Here is a 21246-nt window from a genome sequence, read left to right as displayed (position 1 = left end):
GTAATTCTGATGATCAAAGATGAGTTTTAAGAGATAAAATGATTGACTACAGGGGGACTTTGAACCCTTATTATTAAATGTTACTACTAGATTAAACATTTACAATAATGTCACTTAAAAATAAACTTCATATGCATTGGAGTCACAAACCAGACGGACAGGGAATGGCTGAGTATTGGCTTTATTCTATAGCATTAAACCCATCGCTGTGTTCAGATCTAACAGAGCAGAATGACAATAATGTCAACAATCACAACACGCCGATCATATTCATAAACGTCCTCATTAATCATGTGACGAGGGTGATGTTTCCAAACATGAACATACACGGCATTATCCCTGCACATTTCCATGGTACAATTTTTACAGATTCTCACCATACACTTAAAATATTTTCACAGTGATCATTTTTTCCTGTACATATTTCCCACTCTTGATACAATATAATAATACACATCGCTCTTACAATTATTTTACTCTCCGTACTAAACATTCTTGAGTTGCAATGTTCGCACTATTATTTCTCAGATTGAATTTAGGAGGATTTTCTGTCCTTCTGCTGAACGGTCGACTCTTTTAAAGAGTCACATGATGTGGCGATTCACTTTCAAAACACAAAACTCTCCGAACACTATCCGGTGCCGTATTATTATACAATCAAAATGTTTGATAACCGCTGTACATCTTTTAAAATAAGTGACCTATGGATGAATTATGTGAGGCGGGTCGTAAACCGTCATGCCGGATCTGTAGAAATCATGCGAAAGCGCCGCTTTAAACGCGAGGACGAGCTTCTGAGAAACGAGTGAATCCAAAGAAAACGGTGTGAATGAAACACATTTACAGTGGATGAGAAGCGCCTGACCATCGCACGCGAGGCGCTCCAGCATCGTGACGTTATATTGCATATTCAGCAAGTAAAGCTACTTTAACATTTCTTTGATGCAGAACAAGACCTTTGCATACCGACTCATTAAACAGAGACACGATGAACGATGTTAGACACACATGAAGACACACACTGGGATGGAGGCGTTTCATTTTGGTAACATCATCAACTATTACACTTGATCTGATGGTCTTTGTTTTCTTAAATGAGCAAATTCAAGTTTTGCTTGTTAATATTCCGAAATGATTTTACACACACACACACGCGCACACACACGCACAGAAAGGCTGTTTTGCTGAATCTGAAGCTTGTTTACACACCGTGATGTAAATGGCTTTTAAATGAGAGCCAGTTCTTATTGCACAAAATGTTTTGGGACTTTCTCTTTAAACACAATCATGTGTTCACACACATAAACGATAGTACAATTATGGTGAAATACTCAGACCCTTAACCAAGACTCTCATTTCACAAATGAGCACAAATCCCGCATTCAACGCTTGTTCTCCGACTCTGCGACGCCTCCAGACTGAAAATGATGATTCTTCCTCAGTGTTTTCCAGCACAAACATCTAAACACTCTTAAATCAAGATGCATTTACTGCAGAAGGGAAATGACAGGAGATATTAAGTCTTGTTTTTGGAAAATCAAAAATGAAGTGAGTTTGTGCTTAAAACAAAATCAGAATCTGCCAATGGAGTCAGAAAAATAATCCTAATCCAGAGGGAAAACAAGGCCGTTGTTCTGACGCCACTGGCAGAGATGTGCTCTTCAGTCGTCGCTGTTCTCCAGTGGATGCGTCTTGATTTACGAATGTTTGTGCTGGAAAACGAGGCAGAGACACTGAGGAAGAGGAAGCAGTGTTTGGTTCTGAACTGAAAGTCCGCCAGAGAGCAAGCGCTGAGGCCGGCTGTGACGTGGTAAACGCGGTGAAATGCGGGCTGGTTACGGGCCGACGCTGTATGAACACCACATGGTGACCGGGCCGTGTGACTGACAGACCGCTCACCATCAGTCAACATACATGGGAGAACTGGGAGACACTGGCATCTGATCCAGGATCTTACACACGTACAACGCCACGTCCACCACTCGCTCCTCGTACATCAGGATGAACGGATGCTTCTGCAGGACACACACACACACACACACACACACACATTACAGTCCTAGATCAATGAAAGCCGAGTCCGCTTTATTTCAACGGCTTCACAGTAATAAACAGGAAAATAACAGAATCACTGATGCAAACTTCACTGAATATGAAACATTCCAGGCTCATTATTCAGATCAACTCGGTTCATCTACACTCTCACTGTTGCATTTAGTATTTTTTTTGTCTAAACTAAATTGAAAAACTAGAATCACTTGCTATGAGTGCATCACGCCATTATAACGTACAGTACAAAAGGATATTAATTTTTAGACCTGCTAAAGATTGCATACGTCAGTGTTATTCAATTTTAGTGTTCTTGAAGATGAACTATGTGAGCAGAAGAGGTCGTCTACATGTACGGATAGGGAAAATGAGCATGTACAATTAAATATTCAATAAAAAAAAAAGAATACTGACCAATAATCCAATAGTGCATCCCTAAAAATATATAATTGTACACGAGCATGTTTAAATGAAAATGAATAGTTTTGATTAAAAAGCACAGTGTAAAAGCAGGATTGACGTACCAGCAGTTCTCTGTACTTTGGCCTTTTTGACTCGTCCTTCGTAAGGCTGTAGGAAGGCAGAGAGTCACATGATCAAACAGACGTGTCACATGATCAAACAGACACGTCACATGAGGTGATCACATGATCAAACAGAGCGTCACATGATGAGGTGATCACATGATCACACAGACGTGTCACATGATGAGGTGATCACATGATCACACAGACGTGTCACATGATGAGGTGATCACATGATCGTCCAGGCCCAGGTTTGGAAGCTCACCATAGATTGACGAACTGGATGAATTTGGGAGAGAACTGGCGTTCCTCGGAGCTGCTGAGCTGAGGAGGGTCTCCCTTCACCACCTGAGTCAGCTGATCAAACACACTGTTCCAGCGGGGGTAGGGGAAGCGTCCCGTCGCCAGCTCGTACTGCAACACACACACCCGCGTCACACACTCTTACATCATCAGGACCTGAAGAGAGTGAGTGGAGACGTACCAACGTGATTCCCAAACTCCAGACGTCTGAGCGAACATCGTAACCCTGTCTGGAGGCGCTGGGGTCGATCCGCTCCGGCTGAAAACACCACAACACATCTTCATCATCATCATCATCACCACCATCATCACATTCATCATCATCATCATCATCAGCAGAGAGCCGTCACTCACAGCCATGTACGGTCGACAGCCGGCGTCTCTGGTCTTGGCGATGGAGTCGACCAGCTGTCCACTGATGCCGAAATCACACAGTTTAATGTTGCCGTTTCTGTCCAGGAGAATGTTGGAGGGTTTGATGTCTGAAAACAAGCCCAGCATTCATTCACTCGTTCACTCACTCGCTCCGTCGCTCCAGCGTCAGAAAACAAACTCAACGATTTAATGGTGTAATTGCTTCAGCTTGGACTCACCTCTGTGGATGATCTTCAAGTTTTCTTTCAAGTGATTCAGTGCTTTCACAGTCTGCACACAATACAGGCACACCAGACTTCAGTAAGAATTATTATGAATACTTCATAATAATTAGAATATTGTTTATAATAATAACAACTTATTATTCACAAAATGTGAAAATTACAAAAGTTTGTATTATAAAAAGTATTGCCATTATGATTTCTATTATTAATAATAGTAATATAATGTATTATAATTTTATAATTGTATTATAAATAATAATGACTTTTTTACAGTATATTTTAAATATTTAATACATATACACAAATATATTTGATATTAATAATAATTATAAACAAATTCTAAATTGTATTGTAAAAATCAGTATTATTTATAATAATATAGCATTATTATTACTACTATTATTATTAATAAGTATTCATTTTTATTATTAAATTATTGTTATTATCATTATTTATAATTATAATAATAATAATAATAATAATAATAATAATAATAATAATAATAATAAATGTATTGTACATTGGAAAATTTCACACAATTTTTACACTTTACTATAAAGGTATTATTGGCATCATTCTTTAATAATAATAATAATAATAATAATTATAATAAAAATGTATTAAGATTTTATTTTATAATCAATAATAATTACTATTGTTGTTGTTATTATTATTATTATTATTATTATATAATTTTAATGTTATATAATAATAATAATAATAATAATATTATTATTATTATTATTATTATCATCATCATTAGTATTATTACTACCACTACAACAACAATAAATAAGCTTTTGTTGATGTATGAAATCAGTGACTTACTGCTAATGTAATTTTGCCTAATATTTCCTCTGGAATGACGTCATCTAATGCACAATATACATATTTGTAGAATTTGTCGAGGGAGGTAGACATCAGTTCCATGCAGATCCAGCAGTCGCCCTGCACACACACACACACACACACACACAGACACACAGACACACAGAGGTCAGTCCAGTGCGACTCCATCGGGACACAGCAACAGCAGTGTGTGTGCGTGTGCGTGTGTGTGTGTTCATCATCTGACCTCGCGGAACAGAGCACCGTAGAACTGGACGATATACGGGCAGTCGCTGCTCCTCATCACCACATCCAGATCCATGAGCAGCTGCTTCTGCTCCTTCTCATCCACAGTGGAGCGGATCCGCTGCGGGACACACAACAACTCAACTCACGTTTATATGTGTAGCGCTTTCCACAATACACATCGTTTAAAAACAGCTTTACAGAAAATGCATGAGTTTACATTACAATTTAGAGAGATCTGTTAACAGAGGAAAAAGTTATGTATTTCAGAAATGTACATATACAAATCACAGTCAGCGAAAAAGGTATTAACTATGTAATAATTTAATGCAGAAACAATGAAAAATAATGAACACTTGTTTGATACAGAACACTGGGATCAGATCACACACACACACACACACACACAGAGACTGGCCGCTCATTTAGACGAACACAGCCTCTCTCATTTCTGCTTCGACAGACAACTATGAAACTATTGATCAGAAGCAGATTCTATTCTTGCTGATGTTTTCATGTTTTACCAGAACGCAGGCTCAATAGCAGTGCAGTGACGTCTGTCTGACTCTAAAGGACACAATCACACTCACACACTCACTCTCAAAAATCACACTCACTCGCACTACTCACACCACTCACTCACACACACACACACACACACACACACACACACTCACACACACACTCACCCCTCACCCTCACCCACCCCTCACTCCTCACTCTCACTCCTCACTCTCACTCCTCACTCTCACTCCTCACTCTCACTCCTCACTCTCACTCCTCACTCTCACTCCTCACTCTCACTCCTCACTCCTCACTCTCACTTCTCACTCCTCACTCCTCACTCCTCACTCCCACTCCTCACTTCTCACTCCTCACTCCTCACTCCTCACTCACTCTCAACCTCACTCCTCACTCACTCTCAACCTCACTCCTCACTCTCACTCTCACTCCTCACTCTCACTCCTCACTCTCACTCCTCACTCTCACTCTCACTCTCACTCTCACTCTCACTCTCACTCCTCACTCTCACTCCTCACTCTCACTCACTCTCAACCTCACTCCTCACTCTCACTCCTCACCCTCACTCCTCACCCTCACTCCTCACCCTCACTCCTCACCCTCACTCCTCACCCTCACCCTCACTCCTCACTCCTCACTCTTCACTCCTCACTCTCACTCCTCACTCTCACTCTCACTCTCACTCCTCACCCTCACTCCTCACTCTCACTCCTCACTCTCACTCCTCACTCTCTCTCACTCCTCACTCTCTCTCACTCCTCACTCTCACTCCTCACTCTCACTCCTCACTCTCACTCCTCACTCTCACTCCTCACTCTCACTCCCACTCTCACTCCTCACTCTCACTCCTCACCCTCACTCCTCACCCTCTCTCACTCCTCACCCTCTCTCACTCCTCACTCTCACTCCTCACCCTCTCTCACTCCTCACTCTCACTCTCACTCCTCACTCTCACTCCTCACTCTCACTCCTCACTCCTCACTCTCTCTCACTCCTCACTCTCACTCCTCACTCTCACTCCTCACTCTCACTCCTCACCCTCACCCTCACTCTCACTCCTCACCCTCACTCTCACTCCTCACCCTCACCCTCACTCTTCACCCTCTCTCACTCTCACTCCTCACCCTCACTCTCACTCCTCACCCTCTCACTCCTCACTCTCACTCCTCACTCTCACTCCTCACTCTCACTCCTCACTCTCACTCCTCACTCTCACTCCTCACTCTCACTCCTCACTCTCACTCCTCACTCTCACTCTCACTCCTCACTCTCACTCTCACTCCTCACTCTCACTCCTCACTCTCACTCCTCACCCTCACTCCTCACTCTCTCTCACTCTCACTCCTCACTCTCACTCCTCACCCTCACTCTCACTCCTCACTCCTCACTCTCACTCCTCACCCTCACTCTCACTCCTCACCCTCACCCTCACTCTTCACCCTCTCTCACTCTCACTCCTCACCCTCACTCTCACTCCTCACCCTCTCACTCCTCACTCTCACTCCTCACTCTCACTCCTCACTCTCACTCCTCACTCTCACTCCTCACTCTCACTCCTCACTCTCACTCCTCACTCTCACTCCTCACTCTCACTCCTCACTCTCACTCCTCACTCTCACTCCTCACTCTCACTCTCACTCTCACTCCTCACCCTCACTCCTCACTCTCACTCCTCACTCTCTCTCACTCCTCACTCTCTCTCACTCCTCACTCTCACTCCTCACTCTCACTCCTCACTCTCACTCCTCACTCTCACTCCTCACTCTCACTCCCACTCTCACTCCTCACTCTCACTCCTCACCCTCACTCCTCACCCTCTCTCACTCCTCACCCTCTCTCACTCCTCACTCTCACTCCTCACCCTCTCTCACTCCTCACTCTCACTCTCACTCCTCACTCTCACTCCTCACTCTCACTCCTCACTCCTCACTCTCTCTCACTCCTCACTCTCACTCCTCACTCTCACTCCTCACTCTCACTCCTCACCCTCACCCTCACTCTCACTCCTCACCCTCACTCTCACTCCTCACCCTCACCCTCACTCTTCACCCTCTCTCACTCTCACTCCTCACCCTCACTCTCACTCCTCACCCTCTCACTCCTCACTCTCACTCCTCACTCTCACTCCTCACTCTCACTCCTCACTCTCACTCCTCACTCTCACTCCTCACTCTCACTCCTCACTCTCACTCCTCACTCTCACTCCTCACTCTCACTCTCACTCCTCACTCTCACTCTCACTCCTCACTCTCACTCCTCACTCTCACTCCTCACCCTCACTCCTCACTCTCTCTCACTCTCACTCCTCACTCTCACTCCTCACCCTCACTCTCACTCCTCACTCCTCACTCTCACTCCTCACCCTCACTCTCACTCCTCACCCTCACCCTCACTCTTCACCCTCTCTCACTCTCACTCCTCACCCTCACTCTCACTCCTCACCCTCTCACTCCTCACTCTCACTCCTCACTCTCACTCCTCACTCTCACTCCTCACTCTCACTCCTCACTCTCACTCCTCACTCTCACTCCTCACTCTCACTCCTCACTCTCACTCCTCACTCTCACTCCTCACCCTCACTCCTCACTCTCTCTCACTCCTCACTCTCACTCCTCACTCTCACTCCTCACCCTCACCCTCACTCTCACTCCTCACCCTCACTCTCACTCCTCACCCTCACCCTCACTCTTCACCCTCTCTCACTCTCACTCCTCACCCTCACTCTCACTCCTCACCCTCTCACTCCTCACTCTCACTCCTCACTCTCACTCCTCACTCCTCACTCCTCACTCCTCACTCTCACTCCTCACTCCTCACTCTCACTCCTCACTCTCACTCCTCACTCTCACTCCTCACTCTCACTCTCACTCTCACTCTCACTCCTCACTCCTCACTCCTCACTCCTCACACCTCACCCTCACTCCTCACCCTCACCCTCACCCTCACTCCTCACTCCTCACTCACTCTCACCCTCACTCACTCTCACCCTCACCCTCACCCCTCACTCCTCACTCCTCTCTCACTCTCACTCTCACTCCTCACTCTCACTCCTCACTCCCACTCTCACCCCTGTGACGAGTCTCCGTTATTCCTGCTCTGGTCAATTGGTGCGTCTAGCTGGGAGACTCATCAGGATAACGATGTACACCTGTGCAGGGCCATCAGGAGAATGATGTTCACCTGTATATAAGCTTAGGCTTTGAGAATGTTGAGGGTGCTTCGGAGAGCTCCAGTGCTGAGAGACGTTGTGAGACTTGTTTTCTCTTGTTTGTTTTGTGTTTGGTTTGGTTATGTTTTCTTTTGTATTTACTTTGAGCTTGGTCCTGTCTGACCCTTTAACATCGTTTGTCAGACAGGAATTGTTACTTACTTTGTAGTTGATTTCCCGTTTGACCTATTTTCTTATTTATGTTAATAAAAACTTGTTGCAACCTTACCAACCTTTATTAAGTCCTCCACTTATTTGTCACGGCTTTGAGCCGGTCGTGACACCCCTCACTCCTCTCTCTTCACTCCTCACTCTCACTCTCACTCCTCACTCTTCACTCTTCACTCTTCACACCTCACACCTCACACCTCACCCTCACCCTGACTCTGACTCTCACTCTCACTCTCACTCCTCACTCCTCACTCTTCACTCCTCACCCTCACTCTCACTCTTCACTCTTCACTCTTCACTCTCACTCTTCACTCCTCACCCTCACTCCTCACCCCTCACTCCTCTCTCTTCACTCTCACTCCTCACCCTCACCCCTCACTCCTCTCTCTTCACTCCTCACTCTCACTCCTCACTCCTCACCCTCACCCTCACCCTCACTCTCACTCTCACTCCTCACTCTCACTCCTCACTCTCACTCCTCACCCTCACTCCTCACCCTCACTCTCACTCCTCACTCCTCACTCTCACTCCTCACCCTCACTCCTCACCCTCACCCTCACTCCTCACTCCCACTCTGACTCTCACCCCTCACTCCTCTCTCACTCCTCACCCTCACTCTCACCCCTCACTCCTCACCCTGACTCTGACTCTCACCCTCACTCTTCACTCCTCACTCCTCACCCCTCACACCCCTCCTCACTCACTCCTCACCCTCACTCTCACCCTCACCCCTACTCTCACTCCTCACTCCTCACCCCTCACCCTCACTCCTCACTCCTCACTCTGACTCTTACTCCTCTCTCACTCCTCACTCTTCACTCCTCACCCTCACTCCTCACCCTCACTCTGACTCTCACCCCTCACTCTTCACTCCTCACCCTTCACTCCTCACTCCTCACTCTTCACTCCTCACTCCTCTCCTCACTCCTCACTCCTCACCCTCACTCCTCACCCTCACCCTCACACCTCACCCCTCACACACAGTCATACTCACTCACAATCACAGTCACACACACACAATCACACACACACAGTCACACACACAGTCACACACACAGTCACACACACAGTCACACACACAGTCACACACACAGTCACACACACACAGTCACACACACACAGTCACACACACACAGTCACACACACACAGTCACACACACACACAGTCACGATTAATCGCATCCAAAATAAAAGTTTGTTTACATGTGTGTGTACTGTGTATAATTATTTTGTATATATAAATACACACATATGCATGTACATACATAATTTATATTAAATATACATATTTTCTAAATAACACATTTTTCTTAAATATATACATGCATGTGTGTGTATTTACAAAATAATTATACACAGTACACACACATATATTATGTAAACACAAACTTTTATTTTGGATGCGATTAATCGTTGGCCAGCAGAATTTAATTTTAGAATTGAAAAATGAAAGGGCAAAACTGAACGTATGAAAGCATCTGAATCACCTTGACGGCCATGATCTGCCCGCTGGGTTTGTGCACCATGTTGTTGACGGAGCCGTACGCTCCTCTCCCGATCTCTCCCAGATCCTTCAGGTCCTCGGCAGTGAAGTCACAGTGCTGTTCTGGAGAAATCTTCAACTTCCCAGAGGACTCGATGCTGTGTGTGCGCAGACGCTCTCTGAAAGTCATCGTGCAGAAATAATGACTTATCAAACTGATTTCCTGAACCCATCTGCTATTGGCTGAGCAAACTGATAGCCCCGCCCCCAAACTCACACCATTGGTCGAGCCAGTGCTGAGTTGTTCAAACAAACAGTGATGTTCTGAGCTGAGCTCTGGGAAATCAACATCACTTATAGTTTCTCTGCATATGTAACATCAAATATGACACGCATGAGCTGTGTGTGTGTGTGTGTGTGTGTGTGTCTGTGTGTGTGTACTTGTACAACTATCTTTGTGAGGACCAGTTTGAGTTTTAGAGCATTGGAGTGAGGACAAAGAGAGTAAAGTGAGGACATTTCAGCCGGTCCTCAGTTTCTGAGACCCCTTTAGAAAAGGCCTGTTTGAGGGTCAACACTTGGTTTTAGGGATAAGGTTATAATGAGGTTAAGGGTCGGTTTAGGGTCAGGGGTCGGGTTAGGCACTTAGTCGTGATGGGTAAGGTTAGGGTAAGCGGCTAGAGATTGCATTGTGTCAATGAATGTCCTCATAAAGATAGATGTACAAGAATGAGTGTGTGTGTGTGTGTGTGTGTGTCTGTGGTGACGCACTCACATGTGTGGATTCTGGAAAGGAGGAGCCGGCGTGACGATGGGCAGATGAGTGGTCGGTTTGACCGGTGGATTGGCAAAGTTTAACTTAAGTGCTTTGCGTTTACCTGTGAAGGAGGAGAATGTTCACTTTTTCTTGTTTTGCATGACAACACATTCAACTAATTTAACAGGAAGCAAGAAATGAAAATGGGAATAAAAAATATGAGATGATTCCAGATGATTGAAAACAACTCTTGTTGAAGTGATGTTTGCTATTATCTTTTGCAAGGACACGCACTAATCACAACTTCTTCAAAAAATGTCAAAATTATTCTAGACTATTATTATATGTAGCTAAAAGTGACAGTTCACCCAAAAACGACCTCTCCCTCAGGTCGTTCAAACCCATAACACTTTCATTCATCTTCAGAACACAAATGAAGATATTTGTAATGAAATCTGAGAGTTTTCTGTCCCTCCATTTAAAGTCTGTTTACCCAAAACTCTGACACTTCAAAACGTTCATAAAGAGATGGTAAAATAAATATGGTTTCCGTTGGTCTATGTATGTGTGTTTATACGTGAATACAAGCTAAAAGTCCCCTGTATCAATCATTTTATCCCTTAAAACTCATCTTTGATCACCAAAATTACATATTTAAATGTTTTTTTTCAAAAAAAAAAAAAAAATGTCTTCATGCCTTAAAATATCTTGAATGTAACTCGACACCCTTGCCTCATTTAGTATGCTTGGTCCTATGAATATGCAAATGAGCCCCGCCTCCACTCACTCACTCAGCTCAGAGATCCACTGGTTGACGATCACACGTTGATCTGATTGGTTACAAGGTAGTTTGTGATGTCAGAAACACCAGCGATTTCAAAGCGTGTTTTTGAGACTGTCTTTGGTTCACTGCAGTTTTAAGGAGGAAATACTCAGCAATGGAGTCGACTTATGAATTTACACATGGTTTGTCTTAAAGCAGATTAAAAACACCATATAGACACATAAACAACATTAAAAGCTGGATTTACACCACAGGGGGATTTTAACATTAAATCTGTTCATCATATAAAGTGATCATGTCTCTTCAGAAGACTTCATATGGATTTATTTTACCATCTCTTTATGGAACGTTTTGAAGCGTTAAGAGTTTTGGGTGATTATTAGACAGAAAACTTACAAATATCTTCATTTGTGTTCTGAAGATGAGCGAAACTGATGACAGTATTTCTGAGTGAACTCTCGCTTTAACCCGTTCGGGAGGCAGAAATCATCCTGTTTTCTGGAGAGAACCCGCAGAGAGATTACAATAGCACAGAAAACTGGCTTACTTTGGGTTACTCCAGTCAGATTTATCTGAAATCCTACAGAAAAAGGAAAACAATGATGAAAACGCATGCAGATGATGATGAAGGTGTAAATAAGAATGAGGCGTGTGTGTGTGTGTGTGTGTGTGTGTGTGTGTGTGTGAGTGAGAGCGGCTCACAGTACCCGTTTCATTCTGACACCTCCAGCATGTGTTGGAATCTGAACGAGGACGAAGAAGAATTCAATTACAAATGACAAACAATCAATGAGACTGACACAGAATGTTCGGCTCAATGGAAAAACACGTGATATTAATAGCTGCTATTAATCATTCTTCATGCGTTTCATTCCCAGACAGCAACATGATGCGGCCCACATACGCATTGAATCCACATGTTCCAGATCATGTGGCCCGGATCTGAGCCGACACTATGTTGCTGTCTGGGTTAGTATGCATGTAACTGATAACTCCTGCATGCATTTATCTATAGAGCATTAACATTACTGTATCATGCATAATAGCAACTGTAACATTATATCATCTTCCAAATGCATAAATGTAATACTATAGAATCTTCCGAATGCATACATGTAACATTATAATATTGTTACATTTATGTAGCAACATTATAGCATCTTCCAAATGCATAAATGTAACATTATAGCATCTGCCAAATGCATAAATGTAACATTATAATATTGTTACATTTATGTAGCAACATTGTATCATCTGCCAAATGCATAAATGTAACACTATAGAATCTGTCAAATGCATAAATGTAACATTATAATAGCTAACAAATGCATAAATGTAACATTATGGTATCTGCCAAATGCATAAATGTAACATAGCACCTGCCAAATGCATAAATGTAACATTATAATATCTGCCAAATGCATAAATGTAACATTAATGCAGAAATGTAACATTATAATATCTAACAAATGCATAAATGTAACATTGCAGTATCATTATGATTCTGTTACAAATACAATACTGAACAAGGTGCGTGTACAACACCCAGTGAGTGAGTGGTCTAGATGGACAGCACTGAGAGGAACAGCTCGTTTTAGCATCGGTTTGATGCCACAAAACAAAACAAAACACGACGCGAGTCAGTGAGAAGGCCTACAGCCTCACCAGAGCAAAGCAGCCTGAGGACGAGGACTGAAACATTTCAGAAACACTGTAACACACTGTGACACTGTAACACACGACGCGTCGGGAAGAGAGAGCGACAGAGAGAGAGAGATAGAGAGAGAGAAGGCCTGGCCTAAACACTTGAGCTGAGCTCACGATGCACCAGCATCTGAAGCTCGTGCGGTTGTGTGTGTGTGTGTGTGTGTGTGTCTCTTACCCTGCGTGTTGCTCAGGTGTTGCATCACGGGTCCCGCAGCGCTGAGGCTCCTGATACACGGGGTTGTTGGTGAGTTGCTGTTACTGGGACTGTGAGTCGCCATTGTGGATCTGCTTGATTCCAGCAGCAGCAGAGCGACTCTTCAGCGCGACACACACACACACACACACACACACACTACTGGAGGAAACCGAGGAGGGTTCCGCACCCCATTCGGTTGAGTTTAGAAACGAGGGGGTTAAAGGTCCTCAGACGGGACAGCACAGTCTGGTTCGGGGAGCAGAAACTGGAACTGCGCCGCTTAAAACTGTGTCTGTGTCTGTGTGTGTGTGTGTGTGTGTGTGTGTTTGAGGTTGCCAGGTGCACGATAACTCCCCGCTCGAGGGATCATCCAAAACACATAACATAATTTGTGTCAAATGATAACGTATAACTTGAAACAAACTTTTATAGAAGTCTGTATACAATGTAATAATAATAATAATAATAAATAATAATAATAAAAAAATAAATAATTGGACATATATTGGACAATAAAATTGGACATTTCTATTATTTTCTCCTATTTCATTTGTTGTTGGCATAAAAATTTGTTAAATGCATCGAACAATCTAACTTAACACTAACAGTTTGTAAATATATGTGTGTGTGTGTATATATATATATATATATATATATATATATATATACTTTTGTTGGATGCGATTAATCGAATTTTTCAGCACTAATATAAATAAAAAAGAAAAATGTAATTAAGTATACACATGTAAAATGATATATATATATATATATATATATATATATATATATATATACACACACACACACATATTTATTTTTTTATTTTTTTATACATAATGTATATATAGTTATCATAATTCTTTGTGTGTAAACATACTTGCCAATAAATATAATTCTAAATCTGATACATACAGCATTTTTTATTTATTTAAAGTCCAACTGTAGTCAATCATTTTATGCCTTAAAACTCATCTTTGATCCCCAAAATTACACACTGAAACGTTTTTCCCTTGAAAAAAAATTCTACATGCCTTAAAATAAATATCGTGAATGTAACTCGACACCCTCGCCTCATTTAGTATACGCGGTTCTATGAATATGCAAATGAGCCCCGCCTCCACTCACTCACTCAGCTCAGAGATCCACTGGTTGATTCGACAGTGCTGTTTACTCATAAATACATCTTCTGAAGTTAATAAATCTCAGATGCAACAGCAGAGACTGCGACAATCATACAGATGGTGTTTGTTAGAATAGAATAGAATAGAATCGGGCATTTATATAGCGCTTTCATATGTACTACTGTACACCCAAAGCGCTTTACAATCATGTCAGGGGATCTCTCCTCAACCACCACCAATTGTTTGTTTTAATTCCATCGTTCATTGACAGTAATCTCTCATGGATATCTGAGGACTCTGTCTGCGGTTCTTCCACTGCCCTTGAGAAGCATCTGGTCCTCGTACACGTACACCGTCCCGAAGGCGCTGGTGTCGGGGGGGGTCTCGATCACCCCCTCCAGTGTGATGTGGTGAACGCCCGACGGGTCGGTGCAGAACCCTCCGTCGTGATCGTGTCCCGAGATGAAGATCATCACACTCTTATGAGCTCGCAGGACCGACAGAAGCTCCTCGTAGTTCCAGGCCAGACAGATGGAGTCCGTGGCGTCCGGGTGAACGGGGAGATGGCCTGCAAACACACACACACACACACCACATCAAGACCAGGAGCCTGTACCATGACGGTAGTTTAACAAACTCAGGGTTACAGGATTAGCCACGACGCATGCGAGAACTGAGAAGACTACGCTCACGATCATGATGGGAAAGTGTGAAAAGTAAGCCATTCACTAGTAAGGCACTTTTACGTTTTCTCGTCGGTTTCTCACCATTCGGACATCCAGGAACTGCACACTTTAGAATTATTTTTTTTTGGGTGATCTAACCCTTTAACTCCATTCATGAGAATGGTATATTTAAATGTGTATATCAGATGTAAAACAGAGTTTAAATCATTATTTTATGTATTTAAACTGTTATTGTGAACATGCACTGTATTTATGATTAGGACTTGAATATTAAAGTGGTTTTCCTTCATCAGCCGTCAGTCTCTCAGATCAACACCGGTGTCACCAAACTGCTCGTCTCTAATGTTCGTACGCATGATCAGAGTTTGCGTTCAGGTGTAGAATATTAATATACTCACTGCAGAACATTAATATACTCACTGCAGAATATTAATACACTCACTGCAGAACATTAATATACTCACTGCAGAACATTAATACACTCACTGCAGAATATTAATACACTCACTGCAGAACATTAATATACTCACTGCAGAACATTAATACACTCACTGCAGAACATTAATATACTCACTGCAGAACATTAATACACTCACTGCAGAACATTAATATACTCACTGCAGAACATTAATACACTCACTGCAGAACATTAATACACTCACTGCAGAACATTAATACACTCACTGCAGAACATTAATACACTCACTGCAGAACATTAATACACTCACTGCAGAACATTAATACACTCACTGCAGAACATTAATACACTCACTGCAGAACATTAATACACTCAATGCAGAACATTAATACACTCAATGCAGAACATTAATACACTCACTGCAGAACATTAATACACTCACTGCAGAACATTAATACACTCACTGCAGGACATTAATACACTCACTGCAGAACATTAATACACTCACTGCAGGACATTAATACACTCACTGCAGAACATTAATACACTCACTGCAGAACATTAATACACTCAATGCAGAACATTAATACACTCACTGCAGAACATTAATACACTCACTGCAGAACATTAATACACTCACTGCAGAACATTAATACACTCACTGCAGAACATTAATACACTCACTGCAGAACATTAATACACTCAATGCAGAACATTAATACACTCACTGCAGAACATTAATACACTCACTGCAGAACATTAATACACTCACTGCAGAACATTAATACACTCACTGCAGGACATTAATACACTCACTGCAGGATATTAATACACTCACTGCAGAACATTAATATACTCACTGCAGAACATTAATATACTCACTGCAGGATATTAATACACTCACTGCAGAACATTAATATACTCACTGCAGAACATTAATATACTCACTGCAGAACATTAATATACTCACTGCAGAATATTAATACACTCACTGCAGAACATTAATATACTCACTGCAGAACATTAATACACTCACTGCAGAATATTAATACACTCACTGCAGAACATTAATACACTCACTGCAGAACATTAATATACTCACTGCAGAACATTAATACACTCACTGCAGAACATTAATATACTCACTGCAGAACATTAATACACTCACTGCAGAACATTAATATACTCACTGCAGAACATTAATACACTCACTGCAGAACATTAATACACTCACTGCAGAACATTAATACACTCACTGCAGAACATTAATACACTCAATGCAGAACATTAATATACTCACTGCAGGATATTAATACACTCACTGAAGAACATTAATATACTCACTGCAGAACATTAATATACTCACTGCAGAACATTAATATACTCACTGCAGGATATTAATATACTTACTGAAGACAGTGACTCTCTCCTGCTTCTGGTCGGCGAGGGTTAAGACTTCATCGAGCCACTGAAGCTGCTCTGCACTGAATCCTCCATTGAACTTCACAAACCTTTGTTCCAACCCATAATCTGTAAGAAAGCACATAAACAACGAGCCTTAGTATTAATTCACCAAGCAAATGTTTCACATGCCCACTATATACTGTAAACATGATTATTGTTATTAATCAACGGTCGGTTGCATGATAAGGCTGGTCATCATGTTATGTAAAAAAATGATTGTTGCAATCAGTGTTAGAATAACTTTACTGGATTTAATGATACACAAATATCCAAGCTGTCACTTAATATAACTTTACATTTCAAGTTGACTAAACATAACACTTTAACTGTTAACACTGTTAACTTAACACTTACTTTGACTTGAAACAAAAAAATTTACAGTGTAGAATAACTTGTGTTTTAGTAATAATCATGCAATAAAGGGGGGAAAAAAAATTCTAGAGTTGTCATATTCACATTTGAATGCTATATTAATGATTATATATATATATATATATATATATATATATATATATATATATATATATATATACACACTATATATAGGTTACTCTTTACAACAAGGTTCATTAGTTAACATTAGTTAATGTATTGTTAACTTACAATAAGCAATACATTTGTTACAGTATTTATTAATCTTTGTTAATGTTAGTTAATAATAATCCAGCTGTTCATTGTTTGTTCATGTTAGTTCACAGTGCATTAACTAATGTTAATAATACAACCTTTGATTTTAATAATGTATTAGTAAATGTTGAAATTAATATTAACTAAGATTAATTAATGCTGTAGAAGTATTGTTCATTCTGTACATTTTTGTTCATTTTACTTGTTTATAATAAGTTCTTGTTAATAAACAACTCTATTTCCACTGGGTTTGTATAGTCCAGAGACCCTGTTTGGAGAAAAACAGTGAAAAAGTAAAATACATAAACAAATGAATAAAAAGAAATAGATTAAAAATAAGTAAATGAGTGAGTGAATAAATAAATCTAACAGTTCAGTATATATATTTTCCAAATATTATTTTTCTTTTCTTCTTTTCTTTAAACATAGAAAAAAAAAACTATAAATCAGCCTTTTAAAGTTTAGGATGGGGGTCAGAGGTCAGGACCTGGCAGCTGGTTGAGGTCTAAATATTTTCCAAATAATATTTTGGACAGTATGTTTTGTTTTTTTTAACAAAGAAAAAACTATAAATCAGCCTTCTAAAGTTTAGGACGGGGGTCAGAGGTCAGAGGTCAGCACCTGGCGGCTGGTTGAGGTCCGCGTTGCTGTTGTGTTTCTGCAGCAGCTTCATGGCCTGCTGATGCTTCTCGCTGCTCGCGTCTCTCCCGATGACGCTCACGTCGTACGCGTCCAGAAGCACGAATCGAAACCCGGGGGCGGGGCTAAACTCATACGCGTAAATGTCGTCCGCGATGAGGTCACTTCCGGCTCCTGCTTTCCCCGCGCTGTTCAGCGGAGAGGCCATTAGAGTTTCCCTGCTGAAGTTGTAGAACTCGTGATTCCCCCACACATGATGCACATCCACCGAACTCTTCTCGAACTCAGCCATAACCGTGTCTAGCGCTCGTTCCGACGCGTCGCGGCTCTTGTTGTATCCGTCAATAGCGTCTCCGAGCTGAATGACGCAGCTGACGCGCGTCTCCTCCCAGTGCCGCACCGCGTCCCGAAGCAACGCTACGCTGTTCTTGTAGAAGCGTCTACTTGTCCTCAGATAGTTCATCCCATCATCTATATCTGCGAACTGGACGTCCGCGATTATTCCGAAAGAAAACAACGCTCGCGCGCGATCCTCCATCTTCCGATAAACCGCAGCGAAACTCCGGCCGGTGTTTAAACGCTGCCAGTTCTGGCGATATTGTTAGAATTTGTCATGTAATGATAGAGAAAGATTGGCCTTCAGTTGACAGTTAATGGAACATACCATCACAGAGAGTGTGTGGGGGGGGGGGTCAGACAGGGTTGCCAACGCCTCGCGTTCCGTGTAAAACTCGAGCACACATCAAAACATAAGACTGAGTAATATTAAAGTCCACCTGTTTTTAATAATTGTATGTATCCCTTAAAATTCATCTTTGATCACCAAAATGACATATTTAAACGTTTTTTTTTTTCTTGAAAATAATTACTTATGTCTTAAAATATATTGAATGTAGCCTAACTAGTAGACAGACACCCTTGCCTCATTTAGTATAGGCGGTCCTATGAATATGCAAATGAGCCCCGCCTCCGCCCACTCGCAGCAGCTCAGAGATCCACTCTGATTGGTTACAAGGTAGTTTGTGACGTCAGAAACACCAGCGATTTGTTTTTGAGACTGTCTTTGGTTCACTGCAGTTTTAAAGAGAAAATACTCAGTGGTGTCGACTTATGAATTTACATGTTTTGTCATAAAGCATATTAAAAACACCACATAGACACAAACAACATTAAACGCTGGATTTTTACCACAGGGGGACTTTTAATTAACTACTTTGGATTTGGTTTAGGGTTAGTTGCATGTGATTATGCATAATTTATAATTATTACAATAGTGACTACATGTAACATGTAACAATGACACTGTAAAATAAAGTGTCAAGTCTCCTTTATTTCTATAGCGCTTTTAACAACACAAGAGTGTTTCAAAGCAGCTTTACAGAGATAACAGGAAAATAACGCAACAAAGTTTGTTTCTAGAAGAAAATAGTGTCACAGTTGTTACCACAATTTTTGTTGTTAAAAAGTTATTAATTTAGTTCATTTATATATATAGCCGCTCTGGAGAAAACCGTTATGTCATCGTCCAGTTCAGTTCTCATATAATGGATTAAGATATATAGTTAATATAGCAACACCCTAGCAACCACCCAGAACACCCTAGCAACCACCCAAAATACCTTAGCAACCACCCAGAATACCCTAGCAACCACCTAGCAACACAATAGCAACCACCCAGAACTCCCTAGCAACCGTCTAGCAACCACCCAGAATACCCTAGCAACCGCCTAGCAACAACATAGCAACCACCCAAAACACCCTAGCAACCGCCTAGCAACTTTTTAACTTTAAACTACTTTAAATTTTAAACTACTTTAAACTTCAAACTAATTTAAACTTTAAACTAAATTAAACTTTGAACTACTTTAATCTTCAAACTACTTTAAACTTCAAACTTCCTGGTCCAAACTTTCTCAAGCCAACTTAAAGTTTGTCTCGACAAACTTTTTAATCTAGTCAACGCATGCAGATCAATAATATTGTTGAATATTAAGTTAAATGTCCCCAACTAAGTAAGCCAAAAACCAAAGGTGAAAAATGGCGACAAAAAAAAAAGTGTTACGCGTTACACTACTTGTTATTAAGGGCCATTTACTCTACACGTTTTCAACTAAAAACAAAAAAAATGTATGCATTTGGCCGTTCATTTACACGACAACGGCGTTATGGGGGTCTAAAAAACGCATGTTTTTTTAAAAAAAGATACCGTGATCGTCTGTGTAAACTACAAATACTTGAGTTAGTGAAAACGGTGACATCATGCGTGTCACGTTGTTCAGTCTATATGTTTGTAGTGTTTCTTTACAAAGTGACTTCGCCATCTACTGGCCTGACAGCAGAATACAGCGAGTCGTTGTTTCGCGGATCCGTGTGAACGGGGATCCTTTTGACAACGGTTATAAGAAAACTGCAAAGGAAAAACTTTTCACTTTTTTTCTCTAAACTTTTCCACAGAACTTTTCCTGAGGGCCTCGGACTCCAGTTTTTAAGTGACATTGTTTAAAAAATATAAATATTGACAGATATCTGACTTTCATATGTGTGTGTATGTGTGCATGTGTGTGTGTGTGTATATATGTGAATGTGTGCGTAATGTGTGTATTGTATCTGACCTCAGTGTGTTTCCCTGCTGCCCACCACAGTGACTCTCAGTAATGTGTGTGTGTGTGTGTGTGTGTGTGTGTTAAAACACTGTAGTATCAAATATTCAGACATATTCTAATTTGTTACACTGTTTATTTAAATTTAAGTTATGTTATGCTTCTTATGTTTTTATTATTATTCTATGTATTCCAAGCTTTGGCAGTATTGTATTATTTACAATCATGCCAATAAAGCAATATTTTAATTGCATTTAATATATTTAGAATTAACATGTGAGAATTAAAATTATTTTTTTAAATTCAATTGTTCA

At 41.3% G+C, this 21246-nt stretch overlaps 2 protein-coding genes across 3 annotated transcripts; both read right to left on the bottom strand.

Moving 5' to 3' along the window:
- Nucleotides 1–165: 165 nt before the first annotated feature.
- map2k4b (mitogen-activated protein kinase kinase 4b) lies at nt 166–13701 on the bottom strand. 2 transcript variants are annotated; one of them, XM_084134628.1, is made up of 13 exons: nt 13357–13701; nt 12182–12217; nt 12022–12054; nt 10709–10811; nt 9938–10112; nt 4551–4670; nt 4304–4423; nt 3470–3521; nt 3231–3358; nt 3058–3135; nt 2839–2987; nt 2574–2619; nt 166–2015 (listed from the first exon to the last, which is right to left on the bottom strand). In XM_084134628.1, exons 1-13 carry the CDS (start codon nt 13457–13459, stop codon nt 1902–1904), a joined length of 1257 nt encoding a protein of 418 aa, XP_083990754.1. In that variant the 5' UTR covers nt 13460–13701; the 3' UTR covers nt 166–1901. The 2 variants fall into 2 exon arrangements, with proteins under 2 accessions (XP_083990754.1, XP_083990755.1); XM_084134629.1 differs by lacking the exon at nt 12022–12054 and having other exon boundaries at nt 13357–13699.
- A 576-nt stretch (nt 13702–14277) lies between these two features.
- On the bottom strand, nt 14278–19008 carry adprm (ADP-ribose/CDP-alcohol diphosphatase, manganese-dependent). Its single transcript, XM_084135003.1, has 3 exons — nt 18315–19008; nt 17013–17132; nt 14278–15066 (listed from the first exon to the last, which is right to left on the bottom strand). Exons 1-3 carry the CDS (start codon nt 18868–18870, stop codon nt 14777–14779), a joined length of 966 nt encoding a protein of 321 aa, XP_083991129.1. The 5' UTR covers nt 18871–19008; the 3' UTR covers nt 14278–14776.
- Between the last annotated feature and the right edge of the window lie 2238 nt (nt 19009–21246).

The sequence above is a fragment of the Abramis brama genome (genome assembly GCF_963993115.1).
Source record: "Abramis brama genome assembly, chromosome: 14".
Lineage (NCBI taxonomy): Eukaryota > Metazoa > Chordata > Actinopteri > Cypriniformes > Leuciscidae > Abramis > Abramis brama.
This window is presented reverse-complemented; position numbering and strand designations above follow the sequence as displayed.